A 22,150-nucleotide genomic window follows, 5' to 3' on the forward strand; every position below is an offset into this window, starting at 1 on the left:
GGACCCTTAGAATTTTGTTTTAAGAAAGCAAAATATCCCAGATTATCAAGTCATATGTGGTGAGGAATGCAGCAAGTACTAACCACTTTTTTTCTCTTTCTAGATTCCATGATAGTTTGGAAAAGAGACATTTCTCTTTTTTTACCCAGCATGTTACTAGTTGATGACATCTCATATCTTAGCAATTTAAAAATAATGTAGATTAGGATGGAGCCATGGAATGAAAACTGGGAGGGAAAGAGGCAGAGGACAGAGAGCATAGCCATCCATCTGCGGTAAGAAATCTTCAGTGAATGGGTAAAAGAACAGAATTTTCCTGGCATTTTAGTTCCAACAAAATCACTCTCCTTCCACAAGCACGGGACTTGATTCTAGTGTAATGAAAGTGAGCAAAAATATAACCAGGCTACTCGACCTAAGGAAATCCTAAGATGCTAGTTGCGCTTTTTTTCAAGGCAACATTTCTTTTAGCCATTCCTCAGTTTCAGTCATACTGATCAGGGTCTTACCGTAGCTATGAGATATCCCATTGGGTGGTTTACAAACAAGTGTGACTAGAAATGCTCAACAGTCGTCAAGCACAGTAACGGGGCATGCGTGGTACACGTGTATGTGTCGCCTACAAAGCCTGGCACTGTGCCTTCCACACATAGGAAGTGTTCGTGTTCCCATTGCACATACTTCCTGTATATGAGAAGTGTAGGATTTCACGACCATTCCCTACCCCTATTTGGTAATGAGCCACCACTTTCTCTGTTCAGAGTAATGAGTGAACTCTTAGAGCCAGGTTATTAACTATGTCATTCTAAATTTACTAAATATTTCAGATGGATGTACAGTGAGGATAAAGTAGTTTATAATTTGTCCTGAGACTTGGGCATACTGATTGCATCTTTTGAGTGGGTTGCTTGTTGTAGGTGGATGCTGTACACATTCAGTCACTTGATAATATCTTAGTGATATATTCACTTTCCATAAGGTCTTTTTATTCTAAATGTGAATGTGACACGTTTTACTACCGCTCTTGTTATTTATGTTTGTAATAAAAAGATAAGAGTAGCAACCATAAGCAATAGTAGCATCCATTGCACATGATAGCATTATCTTTTTTTAAGAAAACCCTTGTGGGTGGCTCAGTTGGTGAAGCACCTGGCTTCAGCTCAGGTTATGATCCTGGGGTCCTGGGATCGAGCCCCGCATCTACTCCTTGCTCAGCGGGAGTCTGCTTCTCCCTCTGCCTGCTGCTCCCCTTGCTTGTGCTCTCTCTCTGACGAATAAATAAAATAAAAAAGAAAACAATTGTGAATTTTAGAGTTTGCCCTCGAATGTGAAAGGCAATAGGTAAAAATCAACCTGCGGTTTTATTAATCAGGTTCCATTTAACACGATATTTTATTTTCCTTTTGTAGCCTGCCTTGATTTTTTAAAAAATCATGTCATAAAGGAGATGACAAATTCAGTCTGGAAGGTGGAGACAACCTGTTTTTAAGTTTTAGATCAGATATTGAGTTGTCATTTGAACTATACAATGGGAAATAGAGGAATTAATTCCTACATCGTGCACGGAGAAGTTCTGGTGTTACCTACTTCTATAATTTCTCACTTTCAAGAGAACTGGGTGAAAGGCCTTCCTTCCTTTAGACACTGACCCTGGGGTTCATAAATTTCATTATTTTCTTTATCTCATGATAACTCTGCCTGTAGGGCACATTTAGTGAATCAATTCATCCATTGATTCATTCACATTTATTTTTTTTGTTCTTGAAGCCCCCTCAAATCTTTTTTTCCTTGTTTCCACCTTTACTGAGATATAATTGATATATGATATAGTGTAGGTTTAAGGTATATAACATATTGGTTTGATACATTCTATATTGCCACATGATGAGCGCCTAGCTTTATCGAACACCTCATCCCATCAATTAAATACCCCTCCCCCCTTTTTTGGTGGGGGGAGAATATTTAAGATCTACTTTCTTAGCAACCATTCATATTTATTGAATGCTTCCTACCTGTCAAGCTCTGTGGGAGCAGAAGATGTGGAATCGACAGACTGGTATATGCCCCCCAGGGATCTCTCTGTCTACAGAGAGGAAGGTGGAATCAGAGGGTGTGGAGAGGGAAGCCACAATCATTTAAGTGTGGTTACAGTGAAACATGGAAATTGCTAGCAAATACATACTAGATAGTGCAATTAACATGGAAGCTGGTGGAAGGAGGTCAGACTTCACTTGAGACTTGAATGATGGGCAAGATGTTGCCGGTGGGGCCCAGAGGCAGAATCTTACAGGAGAGGAGGGATGGCATATGGGCAGCCATGGCTGTGTGAAAAGGCACAGTGTGTTCTGTAGGAAATACCAAATTATGTACAACACGTGGAGATTCCAAATGAACTCACTTCACTCCGGCCTACATCTCTCTGGGCATGGCTAGAAACAGAGGAAGCAGAAGGCCCTCGGTCGCCTGCTAATAGTCTTGACTTGGCTTCAAACACAACAAATCCTTTTCAGAATTCCTTTCCTGGGATTGTCATTTTCGATCAGGAATATGGCATGGAGAACACTAGAAAATGGCTGCTTTTGTTTTGTTTCAGGGACACAGGTTTTCTTTCCCAGATGCACATCTCCTCCCTCCCTCAGTGTGCCTGGTAGCCCAGAGAAAGTCCCCGCATCAGCCTTTCTTCATAACTGATCACTCTTGCCTGAACAGGCCATTGCACCATCTGCCTTGCTGCCCTCCACTAGCGCATAACCCCCCTCAGCCACCTGCCGTCACTCCCTTCGCTGCAAGACCTCACTTCTGTCCATGTCTAAACTCCCCACACGTGGCTTCACCCTTTTCCCTCTTCCTTCTGGCCCTCTTTGGACACATGGCACTGCAGTACCTCCCACCACACATTGAATACTCAGAGGGCCTCTCCACCCCACATGTCAGCCTTTGTAATGTCGTTCTCCTTATGTTACCAGCTCATTGGGAGTCATCTTTCATTTCCCAAATATCACCTTGTGTTAGCTTCCTAAGGCTGCTGCTTCAATGACCACAAACTTAGTGACTTAGAACAACTCACACTTATTCTCTCCCAGTTCTGGAGCCAGAAGTCCAAAACTGGTTCACTGAGCTGAGACCAGGCTCTTGGCAGGGCTGAGCTCCCTCTGGAAGCTCCAGGGGAGAACCCATTTCATTGCCTTTCCACCTTCTAGAAATGCAATCCTTGCATTACTCAGCTCAACGCCCTCTCCTCTGTCCTTAAAACCAGCAGCATAGCACCTTCAAGTCTCTCTTCTGCTTCTGTGGTCATGTGGCCTTCTTCTGTGGTCAGGTCTCTCTTTCCTCCCTCTTATAAGGATACTTATGATTACATTAGGGCCTACCCAGATATGCCAGGATGATTTCCCGTTCCCAACTCCCTTGACTAATCACATCTGCAAAGCCACATCTGTCACAGAAGGTAACATTCATAACTTCCTGGGATTGAGATATGGCCATATTTGGGCTGTTTTGCCCAGATACCTCAACCACTGACATTGTCATCACATTGAGTACTTACTCTGGTGAGCGAGGCACAATTATTATTATTTTTTAAGATTTTATTTATTTATTTGACAGAGAGATCACAGTAGGCAGAGAGACAGGCAGAGAGAGAGGAGGAAGCAGGCTCCCTGCTGAGCAGAGAGCTCAATGTGGGGCTTGATCTCAGGACCCTGAGACCATGACCTGAGTTGAAGGCAGAGGCTTAACCCACTGAGCCACCCAGGTGCCCCATGAGGCACCATTATTATCTGTGTTTTACAGATGAAGAAATTGAGGCCCAGCAAGGCCCAGGACATACAGATAGAGATATGGTAGGAAGCGGGTTCAAACCCAAGCCTGTCCAATCTGAAGGCATTCGCTGTACACACAGTACTGAATCACCTCTCCCATTTTGGGACTGTGTGTCCGTGTGGTGGTTTGGATCACAAACCACCACAAAATGGACTGTTTACCAGATACTGTATATGTTCTCTCTCGAGCTATGCTTCTGGATATTTCTTCCACAGAGACTACTGCTAGTTAAGCAGCTGGGCAGTAACGAGAAGAAATGGGCTTTCCCCATGAAGGACCAGCAGAAGCCCCCTAAGTAGTCTGCCATCAGGCTTTCAGGGACAAGCATTAAGGCACAACTGAGCTCAGGAAAAAGCTCCACTGGAAGAGTAATCATGGAGCCGGACCAGAAAAACGTCCATGTTAAAAAGGACAAGGGACTACTGTGAAGAAAAATAATGCATTGAAACAAAGTTCTTCATATTAGGATATAGCTCATTGCATCACATTTATTTATCTTTTTGGATATTTTTATGGCCTGTAATAAAAACATTAAAATAGCCCAAAATGGGGTGCCTGGGTGGCTTTGTCAGCTAAGGGTCTGACTCTTGATTTTGGCTCAGGTCAAGAAATCAAGCCCCGCATGGGACTCTGTGCTGGGTGTGAAGCCTGCTTTGGATTCTCTCTCCCCTTCTGCCCCTCCCCATACTTTTCCTCTCTCCCTCAAAAAAAAAAAAAAAAAGCCCCCCAGAAAAGGACAATGGAAATGAAACAGAAATAAGAAGCCCAGTTATTCTCATTACGGAGAGAGCAAGAAAGGCAGAAAACCCTGCAGACATAGGGCCTGTAGAAAAAAGCTTGAGAATAAAGAATATGGTACAAAGAAAGTTACTTTCAGATTAACAGTAAGGAAAAAGTACATTCAGAGCAGACTACTGGAGGTCGGAAAGCCAATGAACAATCCATAATTCACTTCTAAGCTTCAAATGTTTTCTCACTTGAAGCAGGCATTTGACTGTGTGCAGAATAGAAAGAGCTGGCCCCTAGCATCAGAGTGGGGGGCCCGCACCTTAATATTGGACTCATTTACAACAATTGGAGCCTTGGTGGTCTTATTTATAAAATGGGAATAAGAACAAGAAGACTGAAGAATTTATGAGAACTGTGTTAGCACAGGGCTTTGTGGGAATGAGTAGCATAAAGAATCATTGCAGTTGGTTTCTGCAACCTCATCGGAACAAAAGGTAATGAAGCTTATTAAGGAGCCCAAGGATCTATTCATGCATTCAGATGGAATTGACTTTGCACTTGTTCATGGCCACAGCTGTGACCACGAGGCTGGATATCCACCTTCACAGAACTGATAGGCTAGTGGAATAGGCAATCCTATATAAAACAGCAGAAGCATGATAGGGAAATAATGGGTGCTAAGAGAATTATTGGGAGAGGGGATGGGGCTCAAATTTGGCCAGTCAGGAAGGGCTTCTTGGAGGAGGTGTCATCTCAGACCAGATAAGAAAGTTGAAAAGGTGCTAATAGAGAAGAAAGAAGTTTGAGCTGGATGGATAGAAGAGACAAAAGAGGAAGCAGCTCATGCAAAGGCCCTGGGCAGGAGAACACAGCATCTATGAGAAAGGTAAAAGTAGATCAGTATGGCTGAGGTGCAGAGTCAACAGAGGGTGTATGAAGAAGCAAGGCTATGAAGGAAAAAGTTCCCCAGTTCTGTCCAACCCTGTAAGTCCCGGTAAGGAGTTTGGACTTTGGCCCGCAGGTAAGGAGGAGCCATTGAAGGATCTATAAGCAGAAGATTTAGTGATTCACTTTGTATTTTAGAAAGACGGTTTGAGGGGCGCCTGAGTGGCTCAGTGGGTTAAGGCCTCTGCCTTCAGCTCAGGTCATGGTCCCAGGGTCCTGGGATCGAGCCCCGCATTGGGCTCTCTGCTCAGCAGGGAGCCTGCTTCCCTTCCTCTCTCTCTGCCTACCTCTCTGCCTACTTGTGATCTCTGTCTGTCAAATAAATAAATAAAATCTTAAAAAAAAAAAAGACATTGAGCCCAGTTTTAGAGATGATGGTTTTGGAGTAATGCTTTTATTTTTATAACACAGCTATCCTGGGGTCCCCCAGGCAGTGAGCATAAATGAGGTAATGTTAACGATTAATAACCAAGTCTGTTGATATTTTAGTCCTCTCTCATCTTTGCTCCTCCTCCACTTAATCCGGATTGTCCCCAAGAATGGGTTTCATGTGTATTTGGGAACAAATCTGTTGGCTGCCTCCTGCTCAGCCTTCCTTGCCACAGTGCCAAGAACTTCTCATGATGGTGGGCCATCTGCGACAAGGCTGCTACTCGGTTGCAAGCGTCCCCAGTAGATGGCTGCTCTGTGGTCTTTGCTGAGAGCATAGGTGTGTGTGTGCATGCCTGGGGAAGGTGGTGGTGCTGTTTTCACTAGATTTTCTCCCTAATAAATTCACAAGCACATAGAGATAGCATGTGAGTCTGTAAATAACACATGCCTTGCAGTTGGCATCGCTAAGAATGTCTGAAAGAACTAACAACTTTGCATCTCATCTAGAAGCATCAGTGGGTTGACCACTGTAGGAGAAGAATCACGAAAAAGATGCCGGTCAAACAGCCTTGCGCCTTTTCATCACCAGGTTGGTTTTAGATAGCAATCGTGGATAAAAAGGTGTGCCAGTATAAAAGTTTTCTTAGTTTACGAATGACAGGGAATAGGAAAAAACAACTTGGTGGTTGCAAACATTTGCTTTCTGGTTTGTTTCTTCCAGCTTTAAAAGAGACATGGTGCAATGCCTAGGTTCTGGGCCAGTGATACTGAGGAGAAGGGGAATGGGAAACATACCAGAATTAAGGAAGCAAAACAGTACATGAAGCAGTCAAGAATGGCCTGTGTGAGGCGGAAAGGGGGAAAAGAGGAAAAGAAAATGAACACCTTAAGAATCCCCCCAAATCCACCATATTTGAGCTTCCAACAGGGTTCTGCAGAAAATAACCATGAAATTGAAAACGTTATTTTAAAACTTTGAAGGGTAAAGAGTAACCTATGTCTGTCTTGGTGTTCTTAAAAATGAACTGTGATAGACCAAAATGCCACATTCCTAGTCCTCCTAGGTTTACCAAATTCGAGGCTTTTCAAAAGAAATGCCTAAAATTTGTAGGTGAAACACGGGTGATCAGTAAGGGGAACTAAGGCATGAGTAGTAGCCAGAAAATCATGCTCAAACTTAGCATCCCGTTTATACTTCAAGGGAGAACAGACACTGGGCACATTCTAAAGGGAGGAAGGATGAAAGTTCTTCATTTTCTTTTCTTTTCTTCTTTTCTTTAAAAGATTTTATTTACTTATTTGAAAGAGAAAGAGATCACAAGTAGGCAGAGAAGCAGGCAGAGAGAGAGGGGGAAGCAGGCCCCCTGTCGAGCACAGAGCCCAATGCAGGACTCAGTCCCAGGATCCTGAGATCATGACCTGAGCTGAAGGCAGAGGCTTAACCCACTGAGCCACCCAGGTGCCCCCAAAACTCTTCATTTTCTATAAAAGTCTGATTGTGATGTTTAAAGATTTCCACGAAACAAAAATATCCGGTGCCCACAGCTCATTTCCCACGCGTAAAAACAGAACGGGAAGATTAGACAGTAGGAATAATAAGAAACATTTCCTTTTCATTTCTCCAAAATTTCCCACATACTTGGCTGTTTTGCATAGAACTTCTGAAATCTCTTTTGAGGTCACCTACTTTGAGAGAACAGAGTCGTGGATTTTTCAGGTGACATGGCAGGGAGCCCAGGAAACATAAATCTTAATAGCATTTTTCATTTTTGTTATTCTTATAATAAAGAAAAGAGTGTTTCTTCCCCATTTGCCCTAAGTTTTTGCTAGTTTGTGCTGTGAACTGAATGAAATAAAAATCCCTGTGTTAAACACTGAAAAACTGTATCACAAAAAGCTAAGCCAACCAATAATTGTTTTATTCCTTATTTTTGCTACATGGTAGCGAGGGTAGCAATGAAAGTCTCAGAAAGGTCTGATGGTTTGTAGTCCCCTGAACTTTAGTGGACAAACAAGTACATTTCCACATGACCAAAATCACCGAAGCCGTGGTAAATCAAGAAAGTAATAATAATGAAAATTCACATTACCAGTATACTGCTATTTTAAAAATACAATCTTACAAAATAAAACCCACCTAACCCGAAGCTGTAGAATAATTTTAGCAATTGAAAATTACTACCTTCTCGAGAATAACATGTACTTAGAAACAAAATTACTCAGAAACCAACATGATGTATGTATGCTGCTTTCTCTAGAGCACATTCAACATCAATTTACAATATATCATGCCAAATATATTCCATAAGCTGTGCTTAAATAATTTTGTCAGTCTTTGCTGCATCTAAATATTCTGCCATTTAAGTAAATTCCTTTTGCATTATAGATGATAAAAATATTATTACAGAGATGCCACTGTTACGAAAAGCTGGATTTCTCCCTTAGCCCCCTCAGTACCACAAGCAGCCTAATTAAAAAAAAAAAAGGGTGCATTGGGGGTACTCTTCCTAAAACTGTTCATCCCAAATTCACATACATCGTGAAACATGAAATTAACTCCAGCACGTTAAAAAGAAAAATTACAGATTAGCACAAAAATCAAACACAAAGAGAGACTATTCATTTTCTTTTCCATCACCCAGAATTGCCATTAGCTTACCTTATTAGCTGAAATGCCAAACAGAATGTCTTTATGGAAAATTAAGTTCATTATTCATCTCAGCTTTGATTTGGTATAGTGCAGCTGAGAGCATTTAGCTTCTCTCTATGATTTGCCGAAGCAAAGTGGGTGAGTAAGGCAGTAAACACAGAACTTGGGAGGTGGGGAGTGGTTGGCCATGGCTCACAACTCTAGACTTGCAACTTTACATTTTCATTCATAGGAAGATACTTAATGAAATCGGATCTTATAACTGCAGAAGAACACTGAAGGAAATAGTGCAGGGTTTTTTTTAAAGCCCATGCAGTTTTGCATCACTGTTGTAGTTAGAGTCTTGCATGCTCACTGTTCCAGCAAAATTACATTGCTCTCTTCCATTATCTCAGTAGATTCTTAGGCTATTGATTGACTTTGCAGTACACACACTGGATAATGTATGTTCTGTCAAGGGGAGATACACGTGGGGGAGTGATCTCTGCAATTTTCTAAAAAAGAATACCTGGTTGTCTGACTAGAGATGGAAAGACAGATGCATTTTACAGTTTTGATGATAAGTGTGCAGCTACACATAAATTGGATACAACATTCTAGTAGCTAATAGACTTTAGGGTTCCCTTTAGGGTTCCAATAGGAAAAAAACCATAGGCATCTGTCCTCTGGACATCAAATTCATTTAAAAAATAAGTCACGTTCTGGGGCACCTGGGTGGCTCAGTGGGTTAAAGCCTCTGCCTTCGGCTCAGGTCATGATCCCAGGGTCCTGGGATTGAGCCCCTCAATCGGGCTCTCTGCTCAGCAGGGGGCCTGCTTCCCCCTCTCTCTCTGCCTGCCTCTCTGCCTACTTGTGATCTCTGTCTGTCAGATAAATAAATAAAATCTAAAAAAAAATTATTAAAAGATGTTCTTTAATAATCCATTTATTTTCTTTAAACGAAGTAAGCTTGTTTTAGAAACCTTTGGGCAAACACTTTTTCTTTCTTAAAAAATGACTTCTGTAGAAAACATCCCAGAAAAATCTCATTTAGTTCAAGCATGATTCTCCTTCCCAGATGGGCGAAGGAAGTGTTGCAGTGTCCTCTCCCAGATGTTTCACTTATGGAATTTGAGCAGGCAGCATTTATTGAAATCCACCTTTACCAAGTAAAATGTGCAGTCATAACAATGAGACAAGTCCAATATTATCAACAGACAAGGACCTTGTGACTGAGCAAAGATATTTTAGCTTAAGGTCTTTTAAACCTTTCTGGTTTTTGTTACATTGCAAGGCCATACCCTAAAAATTTCCTCTCCTCAATTAATAAGAACATGGCTTCCTCCAATGAAAAAGGATAAAGAAAAAGCAATATTAAGTGATTGATTTGCTTCAAAATGTTAAATAGAGCTACTACATGACTCAGCAATTCCACTCTTATTCATATATCCAGGAGAAATAAAAACATGTGTCCATAGAAAACCTTGTACACCATTATTCACAATAGCCAAGAAGTGGAAACAACCCTACTTTTCATCAGCTGATGAATGGTTGTAAAAATCCAGTTTATCCAGAGTGCCTGGGTGGCACAGTGGGTTAAGCATCTGACTCTTGGGGGCGCCTGGGTGGCTTAGTGGGTTAAGCCTCTGCCTTTGGCTCAGATCATGGTCTCAGGGTCCTGGGATTGAGCCCCACATCTGGCTCTCTGCGCAGTGGGGAGCCTACTTCCTCCTCTCTCTCTCTGCCTGCCTCTCTGCCTACTTGGGATCTCTGTCTGTCAAATAAATAAATAAAATCTTAAAAAAAAAAAAGCATCTGACTCTTGGTTTTGGCTGAGGTCATGATCTCAGGGTTTTGGGACTGAGCCGTGCATTGTGTCTAGGTCTGTGCTCAGTGGGGAATCTGCTTGAGATTCTCTCTTTTCCTCTGCCCTTCCCCTCTGTGCTTGCACATATGCTCTCTCTCTTTCTAAAATAAATAAGTCTTTAAAAAATATGGAATATCCATATAATGGAATATTATTTGGCATTAAAAATAAATTAAGTATTGATAGCTGCTATAACATGGATGAATCTTGAAAACAGTATGTATGCTCCTTGAAAAGGTCAGTGACCAAAGATCACATATTGTCTGATACCATTGATATGAAATGCCCAGAATAAGCAGAATCTTTGGAGATAGCAAGGAGATTAGAGGTTACCCTAGGTACAGGGTAGCAGTGAGAATGCTAATGAATAAAAAGTTTCTTACTGAGGTGATGAAAATGGTCATGTTAGTGGTAGTGATGTTTGCACAATTCTTTGACTATACTGAAACCATTAAATTGTGTATTTTAGATAAGGGAATCTTATGGTTGGTAAATTATATCTCAATACACATATTAAGAAAATTATCAACTTGTCATGGAAACACTGCCATATAGTGTTTGTAATGATAAAAATTAGTTATATAAAATAAATTCTGCAGAAGGTAGATAGAATCTTGGAGAGTGTGAGGATGATACCAAACATGGGAAACCCTTGGGGACCCATGAGCTATAGACACACCCAAAAGAGCCATTTGTGCTGGTGTTTAGTCATAGCTGATGCTCAATAAAGAAAAAAAAACCCAAATCAGACAAAGTGAGAACAGGAGGAAAATGCGAAGGGGAATGACAATCAAGGAAGAGGAGAAAGAGAAGAAAGAGAAAAAAAGATAATAAGGGGCAGGCTTGTTTTTGATTGCTAAGGGCAGATGACTGAAGAGAGAAAGTAGGATCACAAATCTTAATTCTGTTGATATAATATCAAATGATCTAGTTGAGAATAAAAATAAGAAAGCCTTTAAACAAATCAAGAGCTTGTACAAGGATGGTTTTAAAGCATTCATATTAAAGGAGCTTGTTACAGACATGAGAGATGGGTTCACCATCAAGGACGAATACAGGCAAGTGATGAGTGTCTATAAGAATTGCACCAAGAGGGCTAAAGCAAAAATAAAACGAAATTCATAAATTGAAAAAAAAAAGAAAGAAAGAAAAGAAAAAAAAAACATTAAAAGGAATAAAAAAATAAAAGCCAAGGACAGTTTTAAAAAGAGTCCTTTTAAAAAGATGTAAATTGGAACAAATAGAAGAACAAGGATAATCCCAAGGCTTGGTCCAGATGGTATAACGGTATAACAGATGATGATGAAGGAGGAGGAAGGGGAGGAGGGGCAGTGGGGGGGTGGGGGAGAGGGAAGAGGACAAAACACTAAGCTCTGAAACTCTCTCATTTTCTCTATCAAAGAAAATGATCTACGAGATGGAAAGTGTAGAAGAAGAAACATGGTGAAGAGAGTTTGGATTCTAGAAAAATCTCTTGTATGCGGACAACTCATAAATTTATATTTTCTTTCCAGATTGCCCATAGGAGCTTCAGGTACTTGACAACTTCCCTTAGATACCTCACAGCACTTCATCTAGAGCAGCACCCACCAAATCAAGTTCACTTTCTTTCTCCCTCCTCCCCTGCCCACTCCTGACTGTGGCTCTTCCAGAAGTCTTCACTCTTCACTTCAGTGAATGGAAGCCCCATCTTTCATGCAAGTCAGAAACATAGGTCTCATCCTGGACACTTCCCTTTCCCTCTGCATCAGCAAGTCCTGCAGATCTGGAATCTCTGGACACTATTCCACCTGCCTCAATATCACCATCACCACCCTAGTCCATCCACCATTGTCTTGCATCTGGAACCCCCTATTTACCTTTTGTTTCTTCTTCTACTTTACTTTGTCTTTTTACTCCATCGAAAGGGATATTTTCAGAAGGCAAAGTGGATATCAGTTTTCCCTGTATCTACCCCCTACACTCAAACGCAAGGATATGAAGATTCAGATTTTAAACCTGACCCCTAAGGCCCTGAGTGATATAGTCCTGCCTCTCTTCCCAGACTCATCTTGCACCATCTTCATGACAAAGCCACACTAGATTTTTCTCTGACCCTTTGTTTTTTCTTGACTTTGCATGATTCCCTTGGCTCATTGTCTCATTTACTCTAGCCCTTCCTTTAGACCTAATCTCAACCATTACTTCCTAGGAAATGCTTTCCTGAACTTCTTAAGTCAATATATTATTAGAGTATCATAATCTTCTTCATAGGTATTGAGCAAAGTGGTCACTTGAGATAGTTTTGTACTTGTGAGCAGTAGGCTTGGAAGGTGTGAGGGCTACTACACGCTTGGCACCTTTGAAGAGACCTGCCTGGGTTGAGTCTCTTACTTAAATGAACTACGGAGAGACCTGCCTCTCCATTGGTCACTCTTCTAATAAGGCAAGTATGGAGAATGCGTTGCATGGAGGAAAGGCAGGGAATAAACATTCTGGGCTCAGGGGCCCAGCAGTCTGATCTTAGGTGCAAGATGTTTATACAGGATTAAGAAATACCAGTTGCCCATTCCCTAGAATTCATAGTGGCCCTAGTCCTGCAGGGAGCTGAATTCAGCCAATTCCTCCCAGTAAAGAAAAGGACAGCCCTGATGGCAGACAAGGGAGAGCTCCCACCAGTTCAAAAATAGCCCTTGCCATGTTAGTAAATTTCAATTTATTATTTTAGTAATATTTATGTCCCACTGACAGAAAATAAGGAGCATGAAAGGATGAATCATGTCTGTTTCTGATCACCATTGTACCCTTTGCAACTACACAGAGCCTGGCAATAGTAGGCATTTAATAAACATTTTTTTTTTTTTTTTTTTTTTTTTGGAATGAGTGAAGGAAAGAGCTCTGAAATTGGCAGGCTGTGGTGAGACGGTAATGACAGTATAATTGCTACTAGCAAAATAATTTGAAGCACGTTCTCTGTGTTGGGAGTCAGGGCTATTCTTGTTTATAAAATCTGACCATTCTCTCTTTCCCTGGTCAAATGGCTGTCATGGCACTCCTATATGGTAGCTTCACTATTAATCCAACATATACATTTTGCTTAGAAAATTAGCAGGCAGGATGTTAATTTAAAATATCATAAGATTTATTAGATTGATAAATTAAAAGATTAATAAATTAATTTTCTCAATAAAATAATTTACTTTTTTTAAAAAAAGGACACACCTATATAAACACTAAGCTTAAGTTTTTGTGCCCACACAAATGATATTTTTATGTACTCAAGGAACTTTTGGTAGGATTCCATAATCAAGGTGGCTAATCTTAAAGATTGTTAAAGGAAATGCAGTAGCAAAAGACAAAGACGGACGAGGCTTTTGAATCATCCAAAAGATAACAGCTTGATAGGCTTGAATTTATAATGAATTTATAATGTAGCATCATCCTAGAATAGGCTGTTAAATAGAAGGCCTCTGAGCACAAGGAAAAGGAGCCTGGGATTATGAAGAGGTAGCATGCTAAACTGACTGCTTTGTTTTCATTTATTTTTATTTTAAAAAATATTTTATTGATGGGGCACCTGGGTGGCTCAGTGGGTTAAAGCCTCTGCCTTCGGCTCAGGTCGTGATCCCAGGGTTCTGGGATCGAGCCCCGCATCAGGCTCTCTGCTCAGCAGGGAGCCTGCTTGCCCCCTCTCTCTTTCTGCCTGCCTCTCTGCCTACTTGTGATCTCTGTCAAATAAATAAATAAAATCTTTAAAAAATATTTTATTGATTTATTAGGGAGTGAGCAAGAGAGAGTGAGAGGGAGAGAGACAGAACACAAGCTGTGGTGGGCAGAAGGAGAAGGAAAAGTGGACTCCCCACTGAGCAGGGAGCCAGTGTGGGGCTCAATTCTGGGACCCCAGAATCATGACCTAAGTGGAAGGCAGACACTTTAAGGGACTGAGCCACCCAGGAACCCTTGTTTTTGTTTTTAGTTTAGAAAATCAACTTGGTTGATAAGTAAACACATGCTTTGAGCTTTCTTATGCAAAGGCATCTTTGCAGAAAGAAAACAGAAGGAAAATATTTCTTAGTTTTAACAGGACTGGTTTTCACAGAAACTGAATTTTCTCCCTTTTCCTCCTGGCATCAACAAAAAAATACAACAAAATGAAGACAAGCCCACAAATCACATTTTCAGCAAAACCAGCAGAAAATCCACAAACTCCAAAGTTAGAGTCCAGCAAAAAGCCAAGGAGGGAAGTTATAATAATGTGGTAGGTAAATAAGAGGTACAGAGGGGACCTACCTGTAGCAGAGCTCAGGAAGTTCTGTCAAACATACAGTCCCCCACAGTAAGGACCTCAGTCTGGAAGGGAAGAGCTGTCGAAAAGTCTGGGACTAGTGTAGGTGGTGGAGAGTAAGTAGGCAAATCTCGTTAAGGGCCAGAACAATTCTTTCTAAAAATGACTGTATCATTTGTGTTCCCCATGTGACAGGCAGCCTGGGAGGTTATCCATGAAGTAATTGAGGGAGAAAAGAACTAGGTTTGGTCTGAGAGTCAGAGGATATGGGACTATGTAGATGAATCAGATTATAAAGAAACAATTTGTAACTATAGCAACAGGAAACGAAGCCCTTGATTCTTGGGAAACTACTGCCCACCATTCCCTCCACAGGAACCTTCTGATTCTCTAGAAAAATACAACTCACTCAATTAGGAGTAACATAAAAGGAATATACATACAGGTACTTTAAAGAGTATAAGAAAGGGTATCCACAGGTATCTTGTAAATAGTAAAAATGCACTGGGAAAATGTGTGCCATAAAGCTTAACCCAAATTCAAAACAATAATTAATGAAGCAGTTACAGCTATTAAAAAGATCACAAAGAAGAATGATAAGAATTCAGGAAAGAGGGACGCCTGGGTGGCTCAGTTGGTTACGCAGCTGCCTTCGGCTCAGGTCATGATCTCAGCGTCCTGGGATCGAGTCCCACATCGGGCTCCTTGCTCGTCAGGGAGCCTGCTTCTCCCTCTGCCTCTGCCTGCCATTCTGTCTGCCTGTGCTCGCTCTCTCTCCCTCTCTCTCTCTGACAGATAAATAAAATCTTAAAAAAAAAAAAGAATTCAGGAAAGAAGTGAGAACACAACAAAAGGTTGTTGGTAGACAGCTGGAGGATGTGAAATAGGAACTGGCAGAATTGAAGGAAAGGAAGGGAAGGCAAGGACCTAAAAGATGAAAATGAAAAAGAGCAAAGAAATGGTGCAGAGAGAAAAAGAGAAGGATTAGGGAAATAAGGAATTATATCCAATGTATGCATAGCTGTGATTCTGAAGAAGAAAATCAAAGCTATAGTGTAGAATAGTTTCTTAAAATAATTCAATAAAGCTTTTCTGAAATTAAAAAAAAGGCCCAAATCTATTTAATGAAAAGTTACCCATTTTATTAGTGAAGTCATCAGAATGGTCAAACACAAAGACATAGCTTAGAAAAACTATTGGAAAGAACCCTTTGGCAAAAAGCTAAAATCAGGTTAAGGGAGAGAAAATGAGGTTGACATCAGATAACCACAGAAACGCCTAACCTCATCACACACCAGAACAACATCTTTGAGATATCAAGCCCAGAGAGGAGGAGTCAAGGATTTTCTATCTAGTTAAGCTCTCCTTCAAGTATAAAGACTCAAGGAAAAAGATAGCTTTGAACATGTGAAAATTTGGGTTATATTGCTCAAATGAACCTTTCTAGAGGAAAATAATAGAGGTCAAGCTATATACAGACATGATGCAAACAGAAAAATGTCAGCAAAGAACCAGTGGCCAACACTCCCATGTTCATTGCAGCATTATCTACAATTGCCAACATATGGAAACAACCCAGATGTCCATTGATGGATGAATGGATAAAGAAGATGAAGTACATACACAATGGAATATTATTTGGCATAAAAATAAATTGCCATTTTAAAAGGCATAAAAATCTTGCATTTGTGACAGTATGGATGGATTTTGAGGGCATTATGCTAAGTGAAATAAGTCAGACAGAGAACGGCAAACACTGCATGATCTCACTTACATGTGGAATCTAAAAACCCCAAAAAACATAAGCAAGCTCGTGGATACAGAGAACAGATTGGCAGTTGCCAGAGGTGGAGGATTGGGGGTGGATGCAACTGTTGAAGATCAAATGCACAAACTTCCATTTATAAAGTAAATAAGCCCTGGGGATGTAAAGTACAGCATGGTAACCATAGTTAATAATACTGCATTGCACATTTGAAAGTTAAGAACTTTTAAAAAGTTGCTAAGAACTCTTGCTTATCACAAGAAAATTTTTTGTAATCACGTATGGTGATGAATGTTAATCAGACTTATTGGGGTGATCATTTCATAATATATATAAATATCAAGTTGTTGGGGCACCTGGGTGGCTCAGTGGGTTAAAGCCTCTGCCTTCAGCTCAGGTCATGATCCCGGGTTCTGGGATCGAGCCCCGCATTGGGCTCTCTGCTCAGCAGGGAGCCTGCTTCCCTTCCTCTCTCTCTGCCTGCCTCTCTGCCTACTTGTGATCTCTGTCTGTCAAATAAATAAATAAAAATCTTCAAAAAAATTTAAAAAACATCAAGTTGTTATGTCTTATACCTGAAACAAATTTAGTGTTAAATGTCAATTATGCATAATCATATAATATTAACTGGCCGAAACACAGTTTAATACATTTTAGAAGAGGTTTATCATCTTCTTTATGGATTTAAAAGGACTGATCCAACATTTCACAAAATTCCTGTGAGCTACATATCTGTTAGATACACTTTAAGAGTTCTTTTCTATTTCTAATTTGTCATGATTTTTAATTAAATCATTAATAGCTGTTCAATATTACAAAATATCTTTCTTGTGTATGTTAAGATAATCATGGATTTTCTCCTTTAGTTTTCTAATGCTGTGAATTATGTATCTTTAATAATGTTATGCCTTCCTTTCATTATGAAATAAATCCCATCTGGCCATGTTATTTTAAATTATTTACAATTATTTAATTTTATTGATATACTTATTAAGAATTTTTGCATCAGGGGTGCCTAGGTGGCTCAGTTGGTTAGGCAGATGTCTGACTCTTGGTTTTGGCTCAGGTCATGATCTCATGGGTCATGGGATCAAGCCCTGTGTCCAGCTCTGTGCTCAGTGGAGAGTCTGCTTGGAGATACTCTCCCTCTCTGCCCCCAACCCCCACTCTCTCTCTGTCAAATGAATAAATGAATCTTTAAAAATTTTCTAAAAAAAAGAACTTTTGCATCAGATTTGTGAAAAAAATGCATTAAAATTTTCCTTTTTCAAACTGCCCTTGTCTAAGATTATATAAATCCTAAGTGAATTTGGCATCTTTTTTGTTCAGATCTCTAGAAGAACTTTTGTATGACAGAGATTACATCTTCCTTGCAAATTTCCTAGAACTCTTTGGGTCTAGTATTTTTTCTGAGTAAGTTTTATTTATTTATTTATTTATTTATTTATTTATTTATGTTCAATTAGCCACTGTATAATTATAATTATATATATATATATATAATTATAACTAAACATCATTAGTTTTTGATGTAGTGTTCAGTGATTCATTAGTTACATATAACACCCAGTGCTCATCACAGCCTGTGCCTTCCTCAATACCCATCACCCTGTTACCTCTTCCGCTCCACCCTCCTCCCATCTGAAACCCTCAGATTGTTTCCCAGGGCCCATAGTCTCTCATGGTTCATCTCCCTCACTGATTGATTGATTTCTCTCTCTCTCCCTTCCTTCCTTCCTTTCTCTCTTTCTCTCTTTCTTTCTTTGACAGAGATAGAGAGAGATCACAAGTAGGCAGAGAGGCAGGCAGAAAGAGAGGGGGAAGCAGGCTCACTGCTGAGCAGAGAGCCCAGTGTGGGGCTTGATCCCGGGACTTGAGATCATGACCTGAGCTGCAGGCAGAGGCTTAACCCACTGAGCCACCCAGGCACCCCTCCCTCACTGATTTCTACCCCTTCAGATTTCCCTTATTTCCCCTATGGTCCTTCATGCTATTGTATATGTTCCACATATGAGTGAAACCATGTAATAATTGTCTTTCTCTGCTTGACTTACTTCATTTAGCATAATCTCCTCCAGTTCCATCTACCTCGAAGCAAATGGTGGGTAAATTCTAAATTAATGCGTCAATTTCTTAAATTGTCATGGGTATGGTTTCTTTCCTTCTTCTTTTCCTCCCTTTCTTCCTCCCCCCCCACCCTCCCTCTCTGTCTCTTTCTGTCTCTCCTTCCTTCCTAACTCCCTTCCTTCCTTCCTTCTTTCTTTTTTATACCAGGGAAAAGGATAGTCTCTTTAAGAAATGACATGGAGAAAACTGGACAGCCACATGCAAAAGAATGACATTGAACCATTATCTTACAACATATACAAAAATCAATTAAAAATTGATTAAAGATTTCACATATCAATGTCTACTTAAATTTAATATCCTATCTTTTCATGCAAACCATGAGAACCTTGAACAATGTAATTCCATTTATACCTCATCCTTTATGCTATTATCCTATATTTTACCTCTAAATATATCATAAGCCCCACAATAAAATGTTATAATTTTTACTTTAAACAATCATTTGCTTTTTGATGGAATTAAGAAATGCACAGGGTAACTTTCATATTTATACACCTAATGGTTTGTTTCTATCACATTTTGAGGAATTTAATTTTCTAAGAAATCACTTAAGTTTTTAATACATTGGTATGAAGTCTGTTTCTCTTCTATTCATATGATAGCTTTAATATCTACTGTATATTTGTCCTTGTTCTTTTCTACATTCCTATTAGTGTTTGTGTGATGCTTTCTTTTTTTTTGCTTGGTGAGTTTATTCAGAGGTTGCTCAATATTATGGGTATTTTTAAAGAACAGCCACAACACAAAAATATTCACAGTGATTATCTCTGAATGATTTCTACGATCGTCTTTATTTTTTTATGTAGTCTAAAAAAAAATCTCCCCCAAAATGCATACCAGCTATATGAATCTGCCCTATAGTACTTGATTTTTTAAAAAAGATTTTATTTGTTCACTTGAGAGACAGAGAGAGATTGAGCACAAATGGGTTGGGAGAGGCAGAGGGAGAGGGAGAAGCAGACTCCCTGCTCAGCAGGGAGCCCAGTGCAGGGCTTGGTCCCAGGACCCCAAGATCATGATCTGAGCTGAAGGCAGAGGCTTAATCGGCTGAGCCATACAGGCACCCCAATACTTGATATTTTTTTTAAAGATTTTATTCATTTGACAGAGAGATCACAAGTAGGCAGAGAGGCAGGCAGAGAGAGAGAGGGAAGCAGGCTCCCTGCTGAGGAGAGAGCCGGATGCGGGGCTTGATCCCAGCACCCTGAGATCATGACCTGAGCTGAAGGCAGAGGCTTAACCCACTGAGCCACCCAGGCGCCCCCCAATACTTGATTTTTAAAAAGAAATGAGCTCACCGGTACTATCTACAGATTAGTTTCATTTAATAAAATGAAAAACTTTTAAACATAATAAAGAAGTGTAGACTGGATAGGAGATTCATAACTTGAATGACTTTCCCAATATGGAATATAAATAGTTTCATGAAAAACTGTATAATAGTCTGTAGTTGAATGCATAAGACTCTGTTTTTGGCCCTGTTCTGAACATTCTTTTAATTATCAACTTTGATGATGATATATTGGTGCTATTATGAGATTTACAGTATAATACATCTTGGGAAAATATTTAAAATATTGTATTTCAATTTCATATTCTCCAAGTTCGACAGCGAAAACATTCTTTTTGGTAGTCTAAATGGCACTTTTAGTTGGGTGAATTGGAAGCAAGCTGTCCCTTCCTCAAGATTCTACTGCCATATGCTGGAAAATTATAGTAATAAATAACGCTAAGATAGCTACTACTCTAAATGGTGTTCCCTGGAGTTAGCTAGTGCACAACCTACACAACAGTAAGGGCTGGCCCTGAGCTAGAAACACACATTCATATCTACAAGGTGACATTTAATAAAGATAAATATGATATTTTACATTACATCAAACCATTTAAGTGCACAGGAGAAACCTGTTAATGCGATTTTCCAAGAAAAATATGGCATACAGATTTTACCTGAGTGCAGCACTGGGTCTAGCATGACTGCCAGAAAAGCTAGTGCACTGACAGAAGGACACCGTTCATGTCCAGAGATTTTCAATGGATGTTGTCAAGTCCACCTGAAATATTGTTCACACAATTATATCACAAGTTAAGAGGGATGTTGCTTTTCTTGGAACGAGATACGATTTGTCATTTGGGATGCTGGAAGCGCTTAAAGTCTAGTTCTGGAATGCTGAAGAATTGCTGAAGGAAGTAGGTCTTTGGAAGTTGGAACAATGAAGACTTAGGAGTGAAAAATAAATCATGAAGCATAGGACAGATGGCCCTGTGAAAGAGTAATTGATTTACTTCACATGGTACTTACATCCAGGTTAAAGAGAGGTGGATTTGTATTATAATAGAGAAGAGTCTTCTAAAAAGGTGTCAAGAATGGAAACCGTACTGGATAAAAATTCAGTCTTACTAGAGGTCAGTTGGTAATATGTGCAAAAATCCTTCACATTTTGCACACCCATTGGCTGGGCTGATCTAATTCTAGGAATTTCTACCGAATAAATAATTTGATACTCTTGAGGCATTTGCCACAGTAAAAGGTTTGATAGGTTATTAGATAAAGAAGAGGAAAGGCAAAGAGAGAGAGTGATCGAATGGGGGCAAAGAGGATAAATGCCATGAAACAGAAACTACTATTCTAAAGATGGGGGTGGGAAGGACAGTGAGGTATTATTAGAAAATTGCCAGTCAAAATAAGGTTGAATGCAGGCCACTGAGGCAATGGCCCAATTTTTTTGTTAATTAGATGAGAGAATTGTGATTGCTAAAATAAAACTCAGATTGAGTATCTCTAGTGAAGTGAGGTCAACAAAAATAGCTAATAGGTGGGAAATTACTTTAGTCATTTGAAAGTGAAGAAACCTATTACAAATGGGTGCTAAACTGTAACGAGAAAGAAAATGGATTCGTGCACAGATTATTATATGTTATACTGCTACATCGAGAGGGTTTCAGCATGTAGTTGCTACGGAGATGCTGGTTTTAGAAGTGTGCACTTGAGGTTAGAGAGTAGCCCAGACATTTGTGATTATCTCCATCTGAAAATGACAGAGCAAAAACGTCTCTGCAGAATAATTATTCCAAATTAGAATATTTAAATTATTTTGAGATACTAAGATTTACTTGTACTTTTTTAAAAAAATTGAATAGTGCATAACATTTGGAAATGCCAGAAAGAAGGTTTCTACATTTTATTAAAAGAGATATTTGTGGCATTATTCATAGTGGTGAAAAATTAAAAAAATTCAAATGTTAAATAATTGAGAAATGAATATTCTGACCCTGGCATATCATCATACTTCAATAGCTATGCCTCTTTTCTTTAAAATTATAGGCATTAAAATAAATAAGTATTTATTAAAATGATAAGCACATGTATACATACAAATGAATATAGAATGACTTTTACTTTATCACTTTAGGAAAACTATTGGCACATCTGGTAGTTACTTCCTAATTGCCAGATTCATCGATAGACTTTTTTATTCCTTGTCCAACTTGACCACTCTTTGGTAGTTGACCTTCCTGAACTTTCTCTTTCTTGAAATCCTCTTCTTTGTTCACTCCCATGCTGTTTTGTTTTCCTTCCTATCTAGCTCTCCATTACAGCTTCTCTTTGCTTCCTGTCTGTGCCTT

General features: G+C 39.7%; 1 protein-coding gene across 9 annotated transcripts in view; it reads right to left on the reverse strand.

Annotated features, from left to right (window-relative positions):
- DLGAP1 (DLG associated protein 1) overlaps window positions 1-22,150 on the reverse strand; it is an 866,766-nt gene that overhangs the window by 274,821 nt on the left and 569,795 nt on the right. Inside the window, exon 1 of one of the 9 annotated variants that reach the window (XM_032875687.1) lies at window positions 8,528-8,713. The exons of the other annotated variants lie outside the window; for them this stretch is intronic. Coding sequence (XP_032731578.1) covers window positions 8,528-8,578 — 51 coding nt within the window. The 5' untranslated portion in view covers window positions 8,579-8,713. Of the gene's footprint in view, window positions 1-8,527; window positions 8,714-22,150 lie in introns of those variants that run through there. 9 annotated transcript variants of the gene reach the window in all.

Source organism: Lontra canadensis, unplaced genomic scaffold (genome assembly GCF_010015895.1).
Source record: "Lontra canadensis isolate GAN:19392208 unplaced genomic scaffold, GSC_riverotter_1.0 scaffold57, whole genome shotgun sequence".
NCBI lineage: Eukaryota > Metazoa > Chordata > Mammalia > Carnivora > Mustelidae > Lontra > Lontra canadensis.